General features: G+C 43.1%; 1 protein-coding gene across 1 annotated transcript in view; it reads right to left on the reverse strand.

Moving 5' to 3' along the window:
- Positions 1-214: 214 nt before the first annotated feature.
- Positions 215-17,983, reverse strand: part of LOC121441311 (mitogen-activated protein kinase kinase kinase 15-like) — a 125,573-nt gene continuing 107,804 nt past the window's right edge. Inside the window, exons 19-27 of the mRNA XM_041642447.1 lie at positions 10,628-10,785; positions 8,090-8,273; positions 7,221-7,386; positions 6,617-6,791; positions 5,570-5,755; positions 4,929-5,034; positions 3,906-4,119; positions 1,406-1,518; positions 215-306 (exon numbers count right to left, since the gene is read on the reverse strand). Coding sequence (XP_041498381.1) covers positions 215-306; positions 1,406-1,518; positions 3,906-4,119; positions 4,929-5,034; positions 5,570-5,755; positions 6,617-6,791; positions 7,221-7,386; positions 8,090-8,273; positions 10,628-10,785 — 1,394 coding nt within the window. The remainder of the gene's footprint in view (positions 307-1,405; positions 1,519-3,905; positions 4,120-4,928; positions 5,035-5,569; positions 5,756-6,616; positions 6,792-7,220; positions 7,387-8,089; positions 8,274-10,627; positions 10,786-17,983) is intronic.

Consider the following 17,983-nt stretch of genomic DNA (forward strand, 5'->3'; position numbering starts at 1 on the left):
TTTCTTTCCAGCAGTTACTATAAGGTATGCTGACTTTTTAAATTAAGTACAGTCCTAAGAATTCAATATACTAGATCATGTTTGATGTTACATACAATCCTGTTTATGAACAAGGATGGTCTAAAATTATACATGCTGGAATTTCTATGTAAACACAGGATTTGTGTGTACACGAACAGAAGCTTTGACCATAAGCAGGTGTTAGGGTATTTGCTTATTCTTTCGAGCTTGGCTCAGTGTGAGGACTCCTGCATTTGTCTTCTGTGCTGGGAGACTGCATGCCAGAGCCTACAGAGGACACCACCGCTGCAAAATAGGAGTTTTCATAAGAAAAGCAAATTTGAAAACAGCCACCTCACAAATAGGGGAATCAAGCATTCAATCTACAGGATTACATTTGCCAGATAAATACTCTTTCAAAATATAATCTAACTTATTAAAGTGTTTTCTTTGTCTGAACCTGGTGCCATAGGAATGTTGGTGGCTCTGTGTAGAGGTGTGGGCATTTAAACAAGAGTGGAAGATAATTTAAGATCAGAGGAAGCTACCACCATTTTGTTTTTCTACTTCACTAAGACCTTCCAAGACTCAAACTATTTGGAAGCTCTTACCGTAATCTAAGGCACCTTAGGTCTTCCTTAGTAATGTCATTGAGAATATCAGAAAGTGTATAATCTTCTTCAACAATCTGAAACAATGATTCAGTTTATGAGATAAGCAGCTTTTCAACAACATCATAGGAATATTTGATTTAGAAATTTACCTTTTCTATTGTATTTGCATCCACTCCTTGTAGTTGCAACCAGTCTATAAGCTCTCTGTCTGTTCCCAGTTCATCAGGGGGTGCTGGATTCTCTGTACCACCTATAATGATTCCAATTTTGTTTTATTGTATAGTAATGTATAACCATAAACTACTTCGAAAGTAACAAAGTGGATGTAATGACATAACCAAACAGAATGTAAATGTGATGTGAAAAGGAAATAAACTTTTCTGACTCAGCTACTTTTACGATTCTTGGGTCCCTTTCCAGAGAGTAAAATCATCTCTATCTATATCTACACTGAAACTCAAGTGTTAAGATTTGGTGGCATAGCTTTATGTCCAGTTCTTTATCCCAAGAGCTACTTTTATGCTTTAAGGGGCAGATTTGAGAGTCATTCTAATTTAGGTATCCTCTGTGACACAAAATCGTGGGACTGTCATAGTCAAGACACCTTTTTTTACCCTTCTGGGCTCTTCCCTGTCCATCATGATTTCTGTCCAGTTTTGCCTCTTCTAAAATACCAACTAGAATCAGTATACTATATGGTAACCTCAGCCATTTCTTCAAGGTGTTAAGTCAGAGTTTAGTAGTTTGTCCCTCTTTGACACCTATATCAGAGCAAAGGGAAAATGACTCACCATTGGATTTGTATTTTAACTGAAGATGATGTAATTCTTGAGTTTTCTGTTCTAGAGTTAGCTGTAGAAGATTCTGGCACTCTCTTTCTTTTTGAACTAGGTGTTCCCAAAGTCTGTTTTTTAAAAAACAACACCCATCATTCATAAAGTATTCACATTCAATTCAAACATCTGTTAAACATCAGGTATTGGATAAACAAAGAAAAAGACACAATCTAAACCCAAGCAGTGGGGCCCCAAAGAGAAGCTTGCGTAGGAGAAATGTGTTTTTCATCTCCTTGATGCCAAAGGCCCAGTACTGAGAGTGTGGGTATATTTTTGCAATGGAGCCAGTGATTGTATCCCTCTTGAAATGCATGTTAAATGGTAGTGTAAGAGGCCTTGTGAGTGTACAACCGTCTATGTACCCTCACCTTGACCTTAGACTTGCGAGTGTACAGCCGTCTATGTACCCTCACCTTGACCTTAGACTTGCGAGTGTACAGCCGTCTATGTACCCTCACCTTGATCTTAGACTTTGAAGTCTGCAGAGCTGTGAGAATTGAAGTTTTGCTTATTTTATTAGAGCAGCCTCCTGGACAAAGACAGTTTTGTTTCAAAATGTATCAGGGAACCAAAAAAAAATGAATTTCCCATTGATCATTAGTACTTGGCCAGAAGGAGCACCTAATTATTCAAACCAAGTCGGATAAAGTAGCTGACTCTAGGATGGACAGCCTTCTTTCTGCACTCATTAGTAGCCAAAGCAAGAGTAGTATTTTGACAAGAATAGCCAGGGGACCAAGCATGGCCCGTGCAAGCTGCAGCTGCATGAGGGGAATGCTGCTAGCAATCACTAACACCGAGGACTGCCCATAGTGCATCTAAACCTTAGGACACACAATTCTTAGGAAGTAAACATTCTTTTCCAAGCCATTTCTTTAAGCAATTTACTCTGTCTCTGGTGGGGTCTTCCTTATCTTCTGCCATTTAGTCTTACTCATGGTGTCCCTGAGACATGAAAGGCATGACTTGATACAGTTAAGCCTCAAGCTTCTGGATCGCCCCATGCTAGCTCATTAACAGCAGAAGGGAACAGAGCTGGAAGTCAGAACCATGGCTAACTTTCATTTGCTCATGTATCTAATAATAAACAAGATTATTTTAAACTAATCAAAAAGGCATGCCATGTGGTTATCTACTGGTAAACAAATGACTGCAGGACTAAGCTTTAAATTACTGGAGTTAGTTATTGATACTGCCCGAGAGGGCGCAGCCATAATATAAATAGATGAAAACAGTTTTGGGGTCATTTGTTAGCAAATGGAGTGGGAGAGGTGGATACTTCTACCCCAGCAAGACCACAAGGAGATCATACTAGTACTCAACAAGTAAAATTTTTTCTCACCTCTGCCCTACCTGCCTTCATCTGTCTCAAGAAGCTCCTCTTTGAGCACATCAAGTAGCTTGAGCTTTTAATGGGAATGATTCCCATTTTTGTTTATGCCACACCCTGAGGATAAGCAGTCTGTGTATTTATTTTATTTTGGTTCTTTTTTGTTTGTTTTTTTGTTTTTCAAGGCAGGGTTTCTCTGTGGTTTTGGAGCCTGTCCTGGAACTAGCTCTTGTAGACCAGGCTGGTCTCGAACTCACAGAGATCCGCCTGCCTCCCAAGTGCTGGGATTAAATGCGTGCGCCACCACCGCCCGGCCAGGCAGTGTATTTATTAACTACTAACTGAGTTAACACTGAGTTGGATAATTAAAATCTTTCTGCAAGACATTTTGAAGAAATGTATTACTATCAACTTTTTTGTACTTGTCATCATTTTAAAACTCCCGAGTTTTTGCCATCATGATTATTTAAACTCCAGGCCTTAAAAATATCTAAGATCAAACTTCCCCTAAGGGTTATTTGTGTACATCTTTTTATCCAAAAGTGTGTGCCCAGTACCTAATCTCCCCATTCAGACAGCACTGCCACAAGCAACAATGTGACGTTTGGAGCAAACACCATCTAGTTTACTATAGCTGTGGCTGGTGTTTTTAAAAAGCTTATTGATTCTCCAGAGCAAAGGGGAATTGTGTTACTCGTTTACAAGGTTGGAAAGGCAATCTACTAATGCCTGCCTAGGGATCCTAACAAGTGACCGGGAAGGCTTGGAATAGGGCTACAGGATATACCACTACCTACAAATTGCTACATTGCCCCCACTCCCCCAGCTGCTTCTGTGGGGACAGGCTATAGCTGTTCATTGCTGGACCACATACCATGCCAGAGGTGCCATCGTGAAGCCAAACTTCAGATGGTGCTGCTTGCTGCTTTTGGTATGGCAGATTTGTGTGTGACCTGTGACGACGCACTGTACTGATTCCTGGCATTGAGAGAATGGAGGCCTTTGTGCACTTGGAAATGTACCCTTGCTCCAGTTCACGGACAGTGAATATACATTTCCCCAAGACCTAGATAAAGTTGTCAACTGTGACCAGAGGATCTTGTATAAGGTGTGTGAGATCCTGACCTGTTGGTCTCTTGCCTGAGCTTGCTTAGTTGGAGGCTTGGTTCCTGCTGCTGGGGCTGGCCCTCTTCGATAGCAACTGAGCCAGGTCTGATACCTCTGGGTGCCATATGCACTTCTTGGCCAAGCAGGTCTACAAAGGGATAATTCCCTCCCACTTCTGTGTCCTTGTCCACCCCTTTGGCCTCAGAGGCAGGCTCAAAGTGGGCTTGGAGCTCTGAAAACAGACCAAGGCACAGAACAGCACTCAATAAGACAATTCATTGCATTGCACTGCTTGCTGTGTGAGGACACTAGTGACTAAAGAGATGATTTGATTGGACTCTCTGCAGTGTAACTATGTTCTGAGTTTACACAAGAGAAAAATGACAATGAATGGCTACAAACAGGCTTGGGCTCTGCTTGGTTCCTGTTCCAAGAAGCACTTGGGAGATCAGGCAGAAGTGAGCAGCCAGGCCCAGTGTGAAGGAAGGAAGGGAGAGCAATAATTCTAAAGCCTGCCTTCTTCAGGCAAAGTACCACAGGAGAAGCAAGCTGAGCAGTAAGTTTGTGCTAACATTTCAAAAAGGAAGCCTCTTAAGATTGGGCTCTACATAGCACAGAGATACAGCATGTACTTCAGAGTTTGTTCCCCAGAATGAACATGCACATACATACAGCAAGATCTGTAGCCAGTGAAGGATGCTTCTGAAGAAACAGGCATGTAATTATCAATTATCTGATAAGCATGGGTGAACATGCACACTGAGGAGGCTGTATGATCACTGGAGGATCCCTGCCTTCAAACTGACTCCTTGTTAAGATCAAAAGTATACTTTGTACACAGTCACCTTCATTATGCCCAGGAGGTAAGTAAATAGGACATTAAGAGATGTTATCACAGACTTTTAGTCCCAGAAAGATCTATGACAGCATTTACTTAACTGTGGGGAAGTATAAAACCAAAATGGAAACAGAATTGGGTGTTTGAGGCTAATGCTCTCTTGGGCAGCCTGAACCTGACCTTGAGTGCAAGAGGGCACTTACCTGGGATGAGAATGGCAACTGCAGCTTGCACAGCTCTGCGAATGATGTTGTCCATTGCAAACATCCAGTGAGGCCTAATTAAGTGGTTTCTCAAAATTCTATTGACCTAAAAAAAGTCACAAAAGTCCATATGTCTATTCTTTTGAACTTTTAAGAAACCGACTTACTAATTCTAATTTGCTCCTCTTCCCTGTGAGATGAAGTGTTGCTGTGCTACCCTGGATTTCTGCCTGCTTCATTCTTCTGAATGAACCTTCCTCTAGGTAGACCCTAAGTCACAATGGGTTCTAAACAATGAATTACCACAATGGGATCGATGTCACTGGGCCTCTTGGCTGTTGATTCAAAGAGCATTTATTGAGCATCTATGACATGACAGACTATTGGGAACATGTAACAAGATAAACCAGACCTGGCTTTGGTATTGGAGGAACATACATCTGGGCAGGCATAGAAGCATACCCAGTGTTCTGGCAAGTGCCTTTCCCTATAGCCTATGCATGCTCTCTGTGGTCAAATGCAATTACTGTGTGCTTACAAAGAGCTGCTGAAATATGGGGTTCCGGTTGTGAACAAATGAGAAGAACAGGGTGAGTTAACTAGTTTAGCTATCATGTTCTTCCGGGCCCGATAGCACTCACAGCATCCTGGAATCCAAACAGGATCAGGTGAATCTGGTTGATGGATGAGCTGTCAAAGTCCAGGTCCACCTTTAGTTTTGCTATTGTTGCCGCCATCACCCTGTGCTCTGGAGAGCGGATGAAGTCTCTGAGGATTCCAATTATCTGTTTGATGTGGCCAACTGAGAGAAGCAACTCTTCTGAACTCTGACAACCACATACACACATACACAAAATCATTTGCGTTTGATTGAGTCAGGAGGTAGGAATTTCTACATGCATTGTGGGAAAGTAGACTCTACATTTGCTAAATGGAATTGTGGGAGCTCTCCATATCCTTCCTGTCAGTCTTGGGGATCCTCTCTGATAGGTGGGTAGACAACGCCTCAGCAATAAGCCAGCTGGGAATGAGGCTATCATTCTGTTTGAGCACTGGGTGGGCCTCGGAAGGTACAGTTCACAGCAGGGCAGTGGTCTCTCTTAAAAGTAACTTCCCATCCATAATAAGGAGAGACATCACTTTGCTACTACTACTGAGACCTAGTTAAAACTTTGTTTTCTTCCATAACCATTTTCCCTACAGTGGCTGTTCTCTTAACTTCTGGGTGTAGCTCTAGCATGGTGCTTCTCAACCTTCCTAATCTCTGACCCTTTAATACAGTTCCTCATGTTGTGGTGACCCCAACCATAAAGCTATTTGGTTGCTGCTTCATAACTGTATTTTTGCTACTGTTATGAATTGATATGTGACCTCAAAGGGGTTGCCTGCCGCTTGAGAAGCTTTGCTCTAGAGGCTGGATGGAGGCCTAGGAAGCGCTAAGTCTTCCAGGGCTTTCAGCTGCCATCTGGCTTGTTCTCCACCAGAGGGCAGCACCACCCCACACTTCTAGGAAGCACTGCAGTAGGCTGAAAATTTACCTTTCAGGGGAGTTTTCTTTGTGTTTTCCTTTGTTAGGAAAGGGAAAGGTGTCGGGAATAAGCACAGCAATCATGACTACTATGTGAAAATGCCAGAGGACAGGCCACCCTGTTGTCCCTGTTAGCAGACCCCCGTCCCTCAGCTTGTACCTGGACCACACACTCCTGCAAGTTGGAAGCCACTTGGTTCTGTTCCTCCCAAAGGATTTTGTACAGGATGGCTCTGCGCTCACTGTCTTTGCGCAGCAGAAAAAGACCAGGATCCCTCTCCTCTGGGGATAAGGCTGTGTTGCGGTCTTCTAAGGCCGAGCTTTCATCTGGGACACTGCAGACAAACACATTCAATAATTCCCGTGCTTGTCTTGGAAGGATAGCACGTTCTGCTCTGGGGGAGACTCCAGAAAAGAAACTTGTGAGTGGGCAAGAGGTTAGTATTCCCTCTCCCCTCCTTGACTCCCTCCATGGTATCCTTGGGGGAGGAGAACAAGGAGATAAGGGACCAAAAGAAAGGTAGAGGGAGAGAACTGAGAGGCAGAGGGGGGAGGGGAAGAGGAGTTGAGAAAGGAGAAGCATGGAGGGGGGAGGGGAAAGAGGAAGAATAGGGACAACCAGAAAAGAGAATGGGCACTGACTGAAGGAACTGTTTCCTTGACCACCCTGCTACCCGGCAAAAACCCTTTCCATGACCCAGCAAGTGTTCTGATACTGAGAAACAACCAGCACCCTGTAGAGGGACAAGGGACACTGACAGTACCTGAGAAGGTGGCTGAGCTGACGCTTGGGCACCTGAGCTTTCTCAAAGAATGCATCAGGCTGGGCATCCGAGTCTGGGGAGATGGAACCATGCTTGCTGCTGCTGCTGCCCATGAGTTCAGCCGATGAGGGTAGGGCCAGGGTACTAGTGCTACTCCGGACACTCTCTGTGGAGAAACAGCCAGAGAGTGGCCAGGTGTGCAGATAAGGGCTTGCTAATCACGAGTACTCTAATCTGCTGGAACAATCTCTAGGGGAAGGATCTAGTGAAAATGTACGTTTGGGATGAGCCTCATCTGGAACACAGCTCTCTGCAGCAAGTTGGTGAGTCACACTGCCACAGCCTCTGACTCATCCACCCAGTGGAAAGAGGGCAAATTGTTTTCTTTTTAGTTCAACCCTAGTTCACTGACAGGACTTACTACACAACAAAGTGTCATGTAGAATTTTCTGGCCTGCAGGATGGCAACCACAGGCAGACTACCCCTGTGTGCCCTTTTATCAAGTCAGTATCAACAAAGGATAGCAGGCCAGACTTCAAAAGTGAGGCATCAGGCTCTACAGGTGGGGAAGGTCAAAACCTCAGGCAGAGGAACTCTTGTCTTCCTCCTTCGCACATACCTCAAAGAAGTACTTTAAGTACAGGGCGGGGCATCATAGTGATCTAGGAGGTGCCCTGTGCCTGTGAGAAAATAGATGGACAATTGCCTGGGCCTGCATACTCTTCAAACCTCTGGGTCCACTCCTGGTGTTCTTCATTTAAGTGGGCCTAGCATGGGAAGCTTGGTATTCCAGGGGCCCCTGTTCTTTCTCTGAGCATGAGAGCAGCTCAAGCCCAGGGTGTTCTCCAGTTGTCCTGGTAGGCCTTACCTGAAGGCTTGAAAGCAATTCGGTTTTTCTTGCCCTTGTTCACCTGCCTTAAGAACCCTTCTCCGAGTAGGTCAGCAGCAGTGGCCCGTTTCTGAGGATCAGGTTCAAAGCATGATAAGATGAAGGCTCTGGCTTCGGCCGAAAGGGCTGCTGGAATTTCAGGGTGGATCTTAAACATCCCTACCTGCATTGAAGGGACAGTTAACAGTGTCAGCCTTGGGTGAATTCAGGTGCATGCCTGTTCAATAGAAGCTGCCATCTCATGAGGATCAGAGCTTGGTGACACATAATGTTTCTGCTCCTCTGAACTACAGATGGACTGACTCTATTTCCCCTTCCCTGAAGTCTTGACTAGCTTCTCATGACTCAAAAAACTGTTGGGAAAGCAATATTGTGAGGCCTTCAATACATAGGCCTTACAAAACCTGGTAGACACTGCTCGTGGAGTCTGGAGATCACCACAGTATGAAAAGGGAGCCAGGATAGACAAGCACGTGGAAAGAGTGGTTCATCTACCATCCCTGCTGTGCCCTGTCAGATGATCCTGCCCCAACAAGGCCACCAGGTGGATGCACCCACAAGCAAAGCCAAGGAAGAACACTCAAAGACCAACAGTCAACTCAGAAATGTGAGCAACAACTGTGCTTTAAGCCTCTAGAGCAATGGTTCTCAACCTGTGGGTCATGACCCCTTTGGCAAACACCTATCTCCAGAAATATTTACATTACAATTCAGAACAATAGAAAAATTAGTTTTGAAGTAGCAACAAAATAATTTTATGGTTGGGGGGTCACCACAACATGAGGAACTGTAATAAAGGATTGAGAAACTCCTCTAGAGGATGAGAGTTTCTCTGGTAGGAAAGCTCCAGTTGAGAAAACTCAAAGGTTTCAAAGATAGGTACTATCTTCCCAGATAAAGACTCTTATCAGATATCACCCTCTCCGATCTCTTTATCTCTATTTTACTCCACAGCCCAGATTCTTAGCCTCCAGCTCTAAGCCATAAGCAAGTATACCCTGAGGTGGGCGCCTTACAGATAAGCAAATTGTCCATCTTATAGATAAGATGCTCCCTATCCCCACCAAAGGTTGTGTTTGAGGGAGGAATATATCTTTCTTGAGAGGACTTGTAAGACCAAGGTAGCTTCAGTTCTTCTTCCTTCCAGCTAATCCACTTCCCTGCTAAAGGAGGTACCATGTGAACCATAGTAGAACAAGAGTCAGTCCCCAGATATCACGTCTCATCACGGCGTAGAAATCTTCTCTGAAAACTCCTATATAACTCTATATAACCTCTTCCTATATAACTGTTCTCATTAGAGGCTACTCTCTAGCCATTGTAGGAGCTGTCATCATAATCCCCAGCACCATCCTGTGCCTTTCCCAACTCTGCAACCCAGAGGTAAAAGCCACTCTGTCTTTCATATCCATACTCACTGTCCATTCCTTGGCTGGCCTGGGTGCTGATTTTGACTACCTTGCTTTGCTCTGTGAGCTCTGAAACTGCAGAGCCTTCTGATTTTATCATCACAAAGCCCTTGACCAAGTGACATGTCCCATTCTCAGGACACTACTCTTTATGGCTTGAACAGATGAATGGCCTAAGAGTTGTGAGAATATTAGATGTTGGATAGACTCCAATTGTCAGACATTACTTGTAGCACTCCTCACCTGAGCAATGGGGAAGAGAAGTTGGCAGTGCTCACCAGCACCAGCATACACAAAGATAAAAACACCAGGACCTGATTCTCAAGTGGGAAGAGGTAGTCCCTCTCTGGCTCTTAGAATGAAAACGGCAAAGTGGGTAGCAGCTGGCATCTTGTACATGCATGGGTGGGGCTGGGGGTAAGAAAGGGTATCTTGTGTCCCAGGCTAGCATCAAACTTAGTGTGTAGCTGAGGATGGCCTTGAACTCCTGATCATTCTGCCTCTGTTTCCCAACTTCTCCTAAGAGTGTACCATCATACTCAGCCTAAGTACATCACTAAGATTTTTGACTGTGTTTTGTTGGCAATAAAATCTTGACTTCAAACCCAAAAAAGTCAATACATTTCCAAGGAGTTTGTACAGCTTATTAGTTAAACAAAAGCAGGAGACAGGAAGAGGACCAGGAAAATTACTTTTGTTCTATGGATGAATTCGGTTCGTGGCTGTCGTTTGTGCTTCCTGAGCACCACAAAAGTTCAGCAGACCAGAAAGTAGACAGCATGTTTTCCTTAGTGGCAGCTGCTATAGATTTCAGGACCTGTGATGGCAGTTGGTAGTCTTCAGTGGCCCCAAATAGATCAATTATAGTAACTGATGTGCTGAGGGAAGTTGTTTTGTAGCTCTTGCATTCAGGGTTTTACTGGGATTAAAAGGTCAGAGGATTCTTGACTTTTTATCTTGGCCTTGCAACTGTCTGGGTTGCTGATGTGAGACAGGCAAGCTATGAGAACCTTCTGCCAAGACAAACTTCAGAATCCCGAGCTTCACATCTGGAGAGTTCTGTTTCAACATCCATCCAAACCACCTGAATGAAACAAATATATTTTACCTTGAACATGGCTGCTTGTGGCTCACCAAGCTCATGGAATGGAGGCCTGCTGGTTGCCATCTCAATGATGGTGCAGCCCAAGGACCAGATATCAGCAGGAGCACCATACCCTCGAGGTCCCTGATCAATAATCTCAGGTGCCATGTACTGAAGAGTCCCTATGTGAAAAAACAAACAAAGACTTGGGCACCATATTGCTTAAAAGTGAACCATAAATATAGAAATGAGTGGGTTCAGCAGCGGCAGATGGGGACCTCTCTCGTGTGTCAGCCATTTGCTTGCATCATTTATTGGTCAGTGGCATGCAATATGCTTTCTTTAACATGATTAATATTGAAAGAGGATTTAGTCCCCTAAAGGATAACTGAGCCCAACTCAATATGCATGTTTTGTGTGGGGTTTTTTTTGGGGGGGGAGTATGTTGTTTTGAGACAGGTTTTCTCTGTGTAGCCCTGGCTGTCCTAGCACTCACTCTGTAGACCAGGCTGGACTCAAACTCACAGAGATCTGTCTGACTCTGCCTTCCAAATGCTGGGATTAAATGTGTGCACCACCACTGTCTGGCTTCAATATGCATGTTTTTTTTTTTTTAAATATTTATTTATTATGTATAATTTATTTATTTATTATGTATACAATATTCTGTCTGTATGCCTGAAGGCCAGAAGAGGGCGCCAGACCTCTTTACAGATGGTTGTGAGCCACCATGTGGTTGCTGGGAATTGAACTCAAGACCTTTGGAAGAGCAGGCAATGCTCTTAACCATTGAGCCATCTCTCCAGCCCCTCAATATGCATGTTTTAATGCATACCAGATACAGAGAAACTGGAATGGGAGAAATAAGCTGATAAGAAGGAGCTAACATGGTAGAGAAGATGGCATGATGGTGGTGGTGGCGGTAACAGTGAAAGCAGAATGCAGTATTTAGAGATAGATCAGCCATTTCAAGGCTAGGTTCACAACCAAAATGTAGTGCTCTAATAGAGGTACCTACAAGGAGGCACGTGTAGATGAATAAATGCTTGATTAGGCTTTTCTCTGAACCAGGGAAATTATCAATGTGTTAATTTTGTTCTCTGACAAAGTAGGGTATAAGAGAGTTGTTGGGGAAAAGAGGCATGAAAGATAAAAAGGGAAGGGCCATGGTGTTAATCTGCAATGCAAGTTTAATTCCCAGAAAGGGGGACGGGCAAGAATCAGGTAGGAGGTATCTCAAAAGTCATTGCTGTGAGCCACCATGGAGCTCCTGGCCAAAATTTGTATACTGAATGAGTTCCCCCTCTTTGCCCTTTGTCATGAGTAGGGAACAGCCTGTGTAAAGCACAACCAACATGATCCAAAAGGGCGGTAGCTGATGCTGTCAGTGAAGTAAGTTTCTGCTGTAAAGATGGAAGAGGACAGAAAAACATCAAATCAGAGGGAAGAGCTTAGCAAAGCTCAAGTACAGAGTCCAGGGTACAGCCTGGTGGATCTGCACCAGATGGTGATGGTGGATCTGGGGCAAGGCGACTAAAGGTAGCAAAGGAACAACCCTTGCCAAAAATGGTGGTAAGGGAAGGCTGACTTTGTCAGGAGCTACTAGAGGTTGTTAAAGGGAAGGTGGTGACTGGCTATGGTGACAGGAATGTGAAAGGATTAGTGAAGGGGAAGACATGGGGTGAGCAGGAGGTTGGAGATGCCAACGAAGGGCCTGGGGAGTAAAATCTTTGGTTTTCCTTAATGTGGCATGAGAAAAGAGTGTAAGTGTGGACTTGCCATCAGAAGATGCTATGGACTGACAAAGAGGTCCAGATGACCTTGGCCAAGGCATGGCTCTAATACTCATGTCCAGAGCAAAGAAGAGGGTCTGTCTCAAGACCATACAACCAAAGGTGGTTTCCTGAGTTTTTACTCAATAAAGGTACTACTTTTTTTTTGAAAGGCCAACATGTTACCATTTTTCTTTACTATAAAATATCAATCAATTAACAGAGACAATGTCTTACTCTGTAGCTCAGGCTAGTCTGGATCTTTATGTAGCCTAGGTTAACATGGAACTCTCCTTGATTTTCCTGCCTCAACCTCCAGAGTATTGGGTTCAGAGGCACAAACCACTATGCTTGGTAACATTTTTCATCCAGTGTTTCACTACACAGCCTGGACTAGCCTGGAAATCACTATATAGTCTAGGCTGGTGTCAAACTTAATGGTGGTCTTCCTTCTTCAGCTTTCCAAGCCTCTATAAGTGTGGACCACCAAACCCAGCTTCCTAAGAACTTTTTAAAGATTCTAAGACAGTTCTGACCAATAGAATGTTCTGCAATAATGGGCATATATTCTATACAATCTGACATGGTAGCCATCAGCTACACATGACTAGTATATTGTTGAAATGTAGTTAATGAAGCCAAAAGAAATGAATTTTAAATAGTTTCAGTTAGTTTCAACCACCTTTGAAGTTATAGATTATTATTGGGGAAGACAAAACAGATGGGTGGGGCACAAATAAATGCTTTGCCTTTCAGAGTGAAAATGAAGGGGGAACTGTTGAGTCACTTGCAAAGTTAGGCAAGATGAAGGTGCATCTCATGTGCACTTGCACTGTGAGGAAATTCCAGTGCCTCAGGAAGGAAACTTCTGGTGTTACAATATCCCCTGCAGGCTGTTGTCGCTGTGACTAACACAGGGAATAGTGTTGGCAGGAGATGCTTCTTCTAATAATCTATAATTAAGTACAGAAAGATTTAACACCGTACTGTTTATTAGCACTCAACTCTGCTCTGTGATGCTGGGGCTGGTATCCCCTTCCTCATTGCCTGCAGCTCCCTGTTAGGTTCTGCAACTAAAAGGCGGTAGAAAGACTCTGGAAGGATAGAGGGGGATGTAGCATGAATTCTAACTGGTCTGAATAATAAAAACCTGGAGTCAGATATTAGGGTGGGAAAGCTGAGAGATCAGAGAAGGAGAGCAGTCAGCCACTTGAGAGACCTTTTACCTCTACCGAATCCTCAGACTAAAGAAGATATCCTGTCTCTACGAATCCTCAGACTGCATGCTCAGACTACATCTGAGCTCCTGTGTCCTTCCGCCTTATTTTCCTCTCTCTGCCCAGCCATATCCCTTCCTGTCTCTACCTCCTTAGTACTGGGATTAAAGGCATGTGACTCCCAAGTACTGGGATTAAAGGCATGAGTCACCACTACCTGGCTCCGTTTTGCTTTTAGACTGGATCAGTCTTGTGTAGAGATCTGTCTGCCTGTCTCCCAAGTGCTCGGATTAAAGGTGTGTGCCACTAATGCCTGGCCTCTATGGCCAATTTGTGGCTTAGCTCTATACTCTGATGTTCAGGCGCTTTACTTGTTATATTACAAACAAAAGGGGACATACTCTTCCCTGTATGTTTGTTGTTCCTGTGAGCAGGCCTGAATGGGGACCATCAGTTGGCTCTAATATCCCAATTTTTGTCACTATACACTCCCAGAACCAGGCATGTAAGTACTAGAGTACCTATGTCAGCCTAGGCACACTACTTCCTCAAGGTTCTGATCCTACCTTACCAACTGTGCACTCCCACCCTTATGAAGCCTCCTGATGTCTCAGCCTCCTTTTGCCTTTTCAGTTTCAGTACTCAGAAAATACTCTGTGAAAACAATTGGGATGACTTATATTTTCCTGCCTGGACCATAGCTAACATACTTGAAAGGTAGGTGTAGGGGTGTGTGTGTGTGTGTTTGATATACATTCATTGTACACAGTGATTGGTTTCATAAACACATATTCATACAATTATTTCATATTCTTCAACTATATTCACAGCCCTCTTCTTTCTCCTTTCCATATTTCCATTCATTTCCCCAGAAATTGGTTCCCTACTTTTGTGTCATATTTAGATGTGATTTATGAATCTATATAGGACAAGGGTCCACAAATATAAGAAAACACACACTTCTTCTCAATCTAACTTATTTTGCTTATATGGTGATCTCTAGTTGGATATATTTTCCTGCAAAGATACAATTTCATTCTTTATGTACAAAGATGGTTTTTCTGTATCTTTGGAGCCTGTCCTAGAACTATCTCTTGTAGACCAGGCTGGCCTTGAACTCAGAGAGATCCACCTGCCTCTGCCTCCCAAGTGCGCCATCACTGCCCAGTGTACAAGGATATTTTTAAAAGAGGAAAATATACATACAAGTAACATTATATGACTAAACAGGTTATATAAATATATGTTGTATATACACACATATATGCGTGTAACAACAATTAATGTAAAAAGAAACTATGAATTTAAATAGAACAAGGAGAAGGGTATATAGGGGAATTTGGAGGGAGGTAAAGGAAGGAGGAAAGGTATTATAATCTCTAAAATAATTTGTAAAAAGAACATGAAAATAAATTTACATTATGTAGAACTCAGAAATAGTACTAAATCAAATAGTGATGCCTAACTGATCCTGATCAAGTAACTATCTACCTTAGTATAAATTTTTCATAATTAAAACCATAATTAATATCCTTAAGCTAAATGTATAATTTTCTCTATGCAAGACCATAATGACTATTAACTATCGTAAAGTTAAGGAATCAGTAAGGACATCCATATTATTTATTTCTATGTTATAAATTTAGCAGCTTAAAACAATGTATCGGTACACAGGGTATAGCTCAGTAGTTGCACATTTGCCTAGCATTCACGAGGCTGTGTTCCATCCTTAACATAACCAAAAAGGTCATTACGTTCTCACACAACATCTAAGGGCGGGGACCCAGCAGCAGTCAGTTGAGCAGGCAGGGAGTCTCCCATGAAGCCGCAGTCCAGATGTGAATTGGACTACATGATTTAAAGATTAGCCTAAAATGGCTAGGTCTGCTTGGAAGCTCCCTCTTTCAGACCGGGATGAGCAGAAAGCTTCCTAACTGCATTTTCTCATGAAATGGAATCTTCCAGAGGACTGCTCAAGACATGATTTATCAGTGAGAATCATCCGAGAGAAGGAAGTGGACATTTGCTGCCACCATCACTTCTATCTTTTCCATTCACTAGAAGTGAGGCTCTTTATCCAGCCCTCATTCAGCTAGATTGCAGGTTGCTTCCCACATCTGACTTTGGATCAGTATTTGATGACCTATAAATAATTTCCATGTAGGTACTATGCACCGTTCATAATTCTGTAAGATTTGGCAAAGGAGGTGCCATCTATTGTTATAACACATTTTACACAGGAGGAAACTGATGTTCAGAGAAACTAATCATTGAAGTTGGAACCCAGATCTTCTGTCTCTGAGTTCAGAACTTGACATCACTGAATTATATAACAAACCAAGAAGCACTGCTGAAGAAAAAGCTACCTGAAAAGAAATGACTCCTACAGGGCTTCAAAGACAAACTACTGCCTCTTTCCCACATTCCTGGAAGATGTAGAGCAATGGTGGAAATGTAGACACTCCATTTGATACACTACTCACATGAACAGTCAACAAAGACATGGAACCACACAAGTACTTCAGATAAAGGAATAGCCCCAGTGGTGTGTATGTAGGGGCATGTGTCAATTCTACCAAAGGCTGGAGTCTGGAGAAGACCTGTGAAGATGGCATTGTGATGTGTTTGAACCATGCACAAATCTTGGAAAATTGCCTTGCCCTGCGCCTGGTTCTCTTTAGGGCCTCACAGCCTCACTAGCTTCCCTCCAAGAGACACCATATCCCACTCATCCCAGCTCTTAGACACCTGCCACAGGTGATGGTATAGAATTCACAACACAGTGTCCAAAAGACCCACAGGTGCTGACTCAGCCCCCTTGGGGTATATTCTACTGGAAGCTTCTGGGTAGTTTCCAAGGCAGGATTTTCACATCCTTAGAAAAGATGTGCCATAAGGCAACTGTCTGATAGAGGAACCAAGCTATGATGTAGATACTAGAGCAAGGCATGAGACAGGGACCGCACAAGCAGAGTTTCCAAGAGACCTTTAAACTGCTCAGTACACGAGTCTGAACGCCTTACTTAGGGACCTCTCATCCAAGTCAAGGGACTCAACTTCAAGAGTAAAAAAAAAGAAATAGATGTGGGGTAGGTATTAAAAGCAGCTTCTTTTGAGAATAGTGCTAGATTGGTGACAAATAAGAAGAGCAAGAGTGGGGGAATCCAGTAGGATGTGGCCCATGGCAACTCAAGCAGGTTAAAGGATATTCCAGATATGTACATTTGAAAGGAGGTCACACATGTTAGCATATCCCATAGGTTCCTTGAGATGTTAGTGGCCTAAATTTCAAAATTTTATATTAAAAAAGTAGTGAAAAGAGAAGTTTGTGCTACCTCCCATGGTAATGGAGACTGTCCTAATCATGCTGTCTAAGTGATGGCCTTGTGGAAAGCACCACTTCTTCCCAACCCAAAACTTTATAGCCAATAAGATTGATACTACATATTCCCTTCTGATAACCTGCATGGAGTACAGGCTGCTGAAGAAGTAAATGCAACAGCAGTATCACACCCTCTCGATGATGAGTTGAAGGTAACACAAACCTCAGATTCAAGAAGTGGGAGCAGTTATAGCCATTTTGGTTTTAGATATTTTTCAAAGAACTACAGAAACAGTCTTCCAGGAAATGTTCCATGGAAAGAAAAAGTGCAGTAGGTACTAGGTACAACATGAAGGATAAGTGGTTAGGGAGATTCAGGGGACACTCTGTCAATGGCCAACCATGATACGGGGGTCACATTCAGAGGGAATCCAACAAGAGAAATGAACATCAAACACTAAACCGCAGAGAACAGGGATCCAGCTTACAATGGTGTTAATCAAGACACCATTTAACCTGCCAATTTTTTTTCTTTGCCTTCCTGCAGTTGGTGAGTTAGGAAAGAGGTAGGGAAGAAGCAAGCACTCCAGATTGTAGAGAAGAGGTCACTGTCCACAATGCAGTGGGCATGGAGAGGGGTAAGGGGGTCAGTGGCATTAATGAAGACCAGAACACTCATGAGTATATAAACCTATACCTTTCCCATCTCCTATTTTAACCTCAAGTTCCTCTGTGATTCTGTCATCCAAGCAGCTGGAAAAGTCATGGGACAATCTAAATCTGCTCTGGGCTGAATGTAATGGGCAATAGGAGACAAATATAACCTTTATGATGACCTTTTGTGTGCCACAGGTTCAACATATTCCATATAGAAACTTAGTCCTCTCAAAGGAACCCTCTAGCTCTCAAGTGCTAACTTAGAAGTTATAACTTCTAAATGCAAATTCATATTAAATGTTAAAATACAAATTGTATTTATTTAACAAGTACTTGTTTCACTTGCAATGATCCAGGTGCAGTCAAAATATTTCATCAATATTGATCCATTTCATCCTTGGTAACCCCCTGA

Source organism: Microtus oregoni, unplaced genomic scaffold (assembly GCF_018167655.1).
Source record: "Microtus oregoni isolate MIOR12 unplaced genomic scaffold, Mior012 000074F_ref0000038, whole genome shotgun sequence".
Lineage (NCBI taxonomy): Eukaryota > Metazoa > Chordata > Mammalia > Rodentia > Cricetidae > Microtus > Microtus oregoni.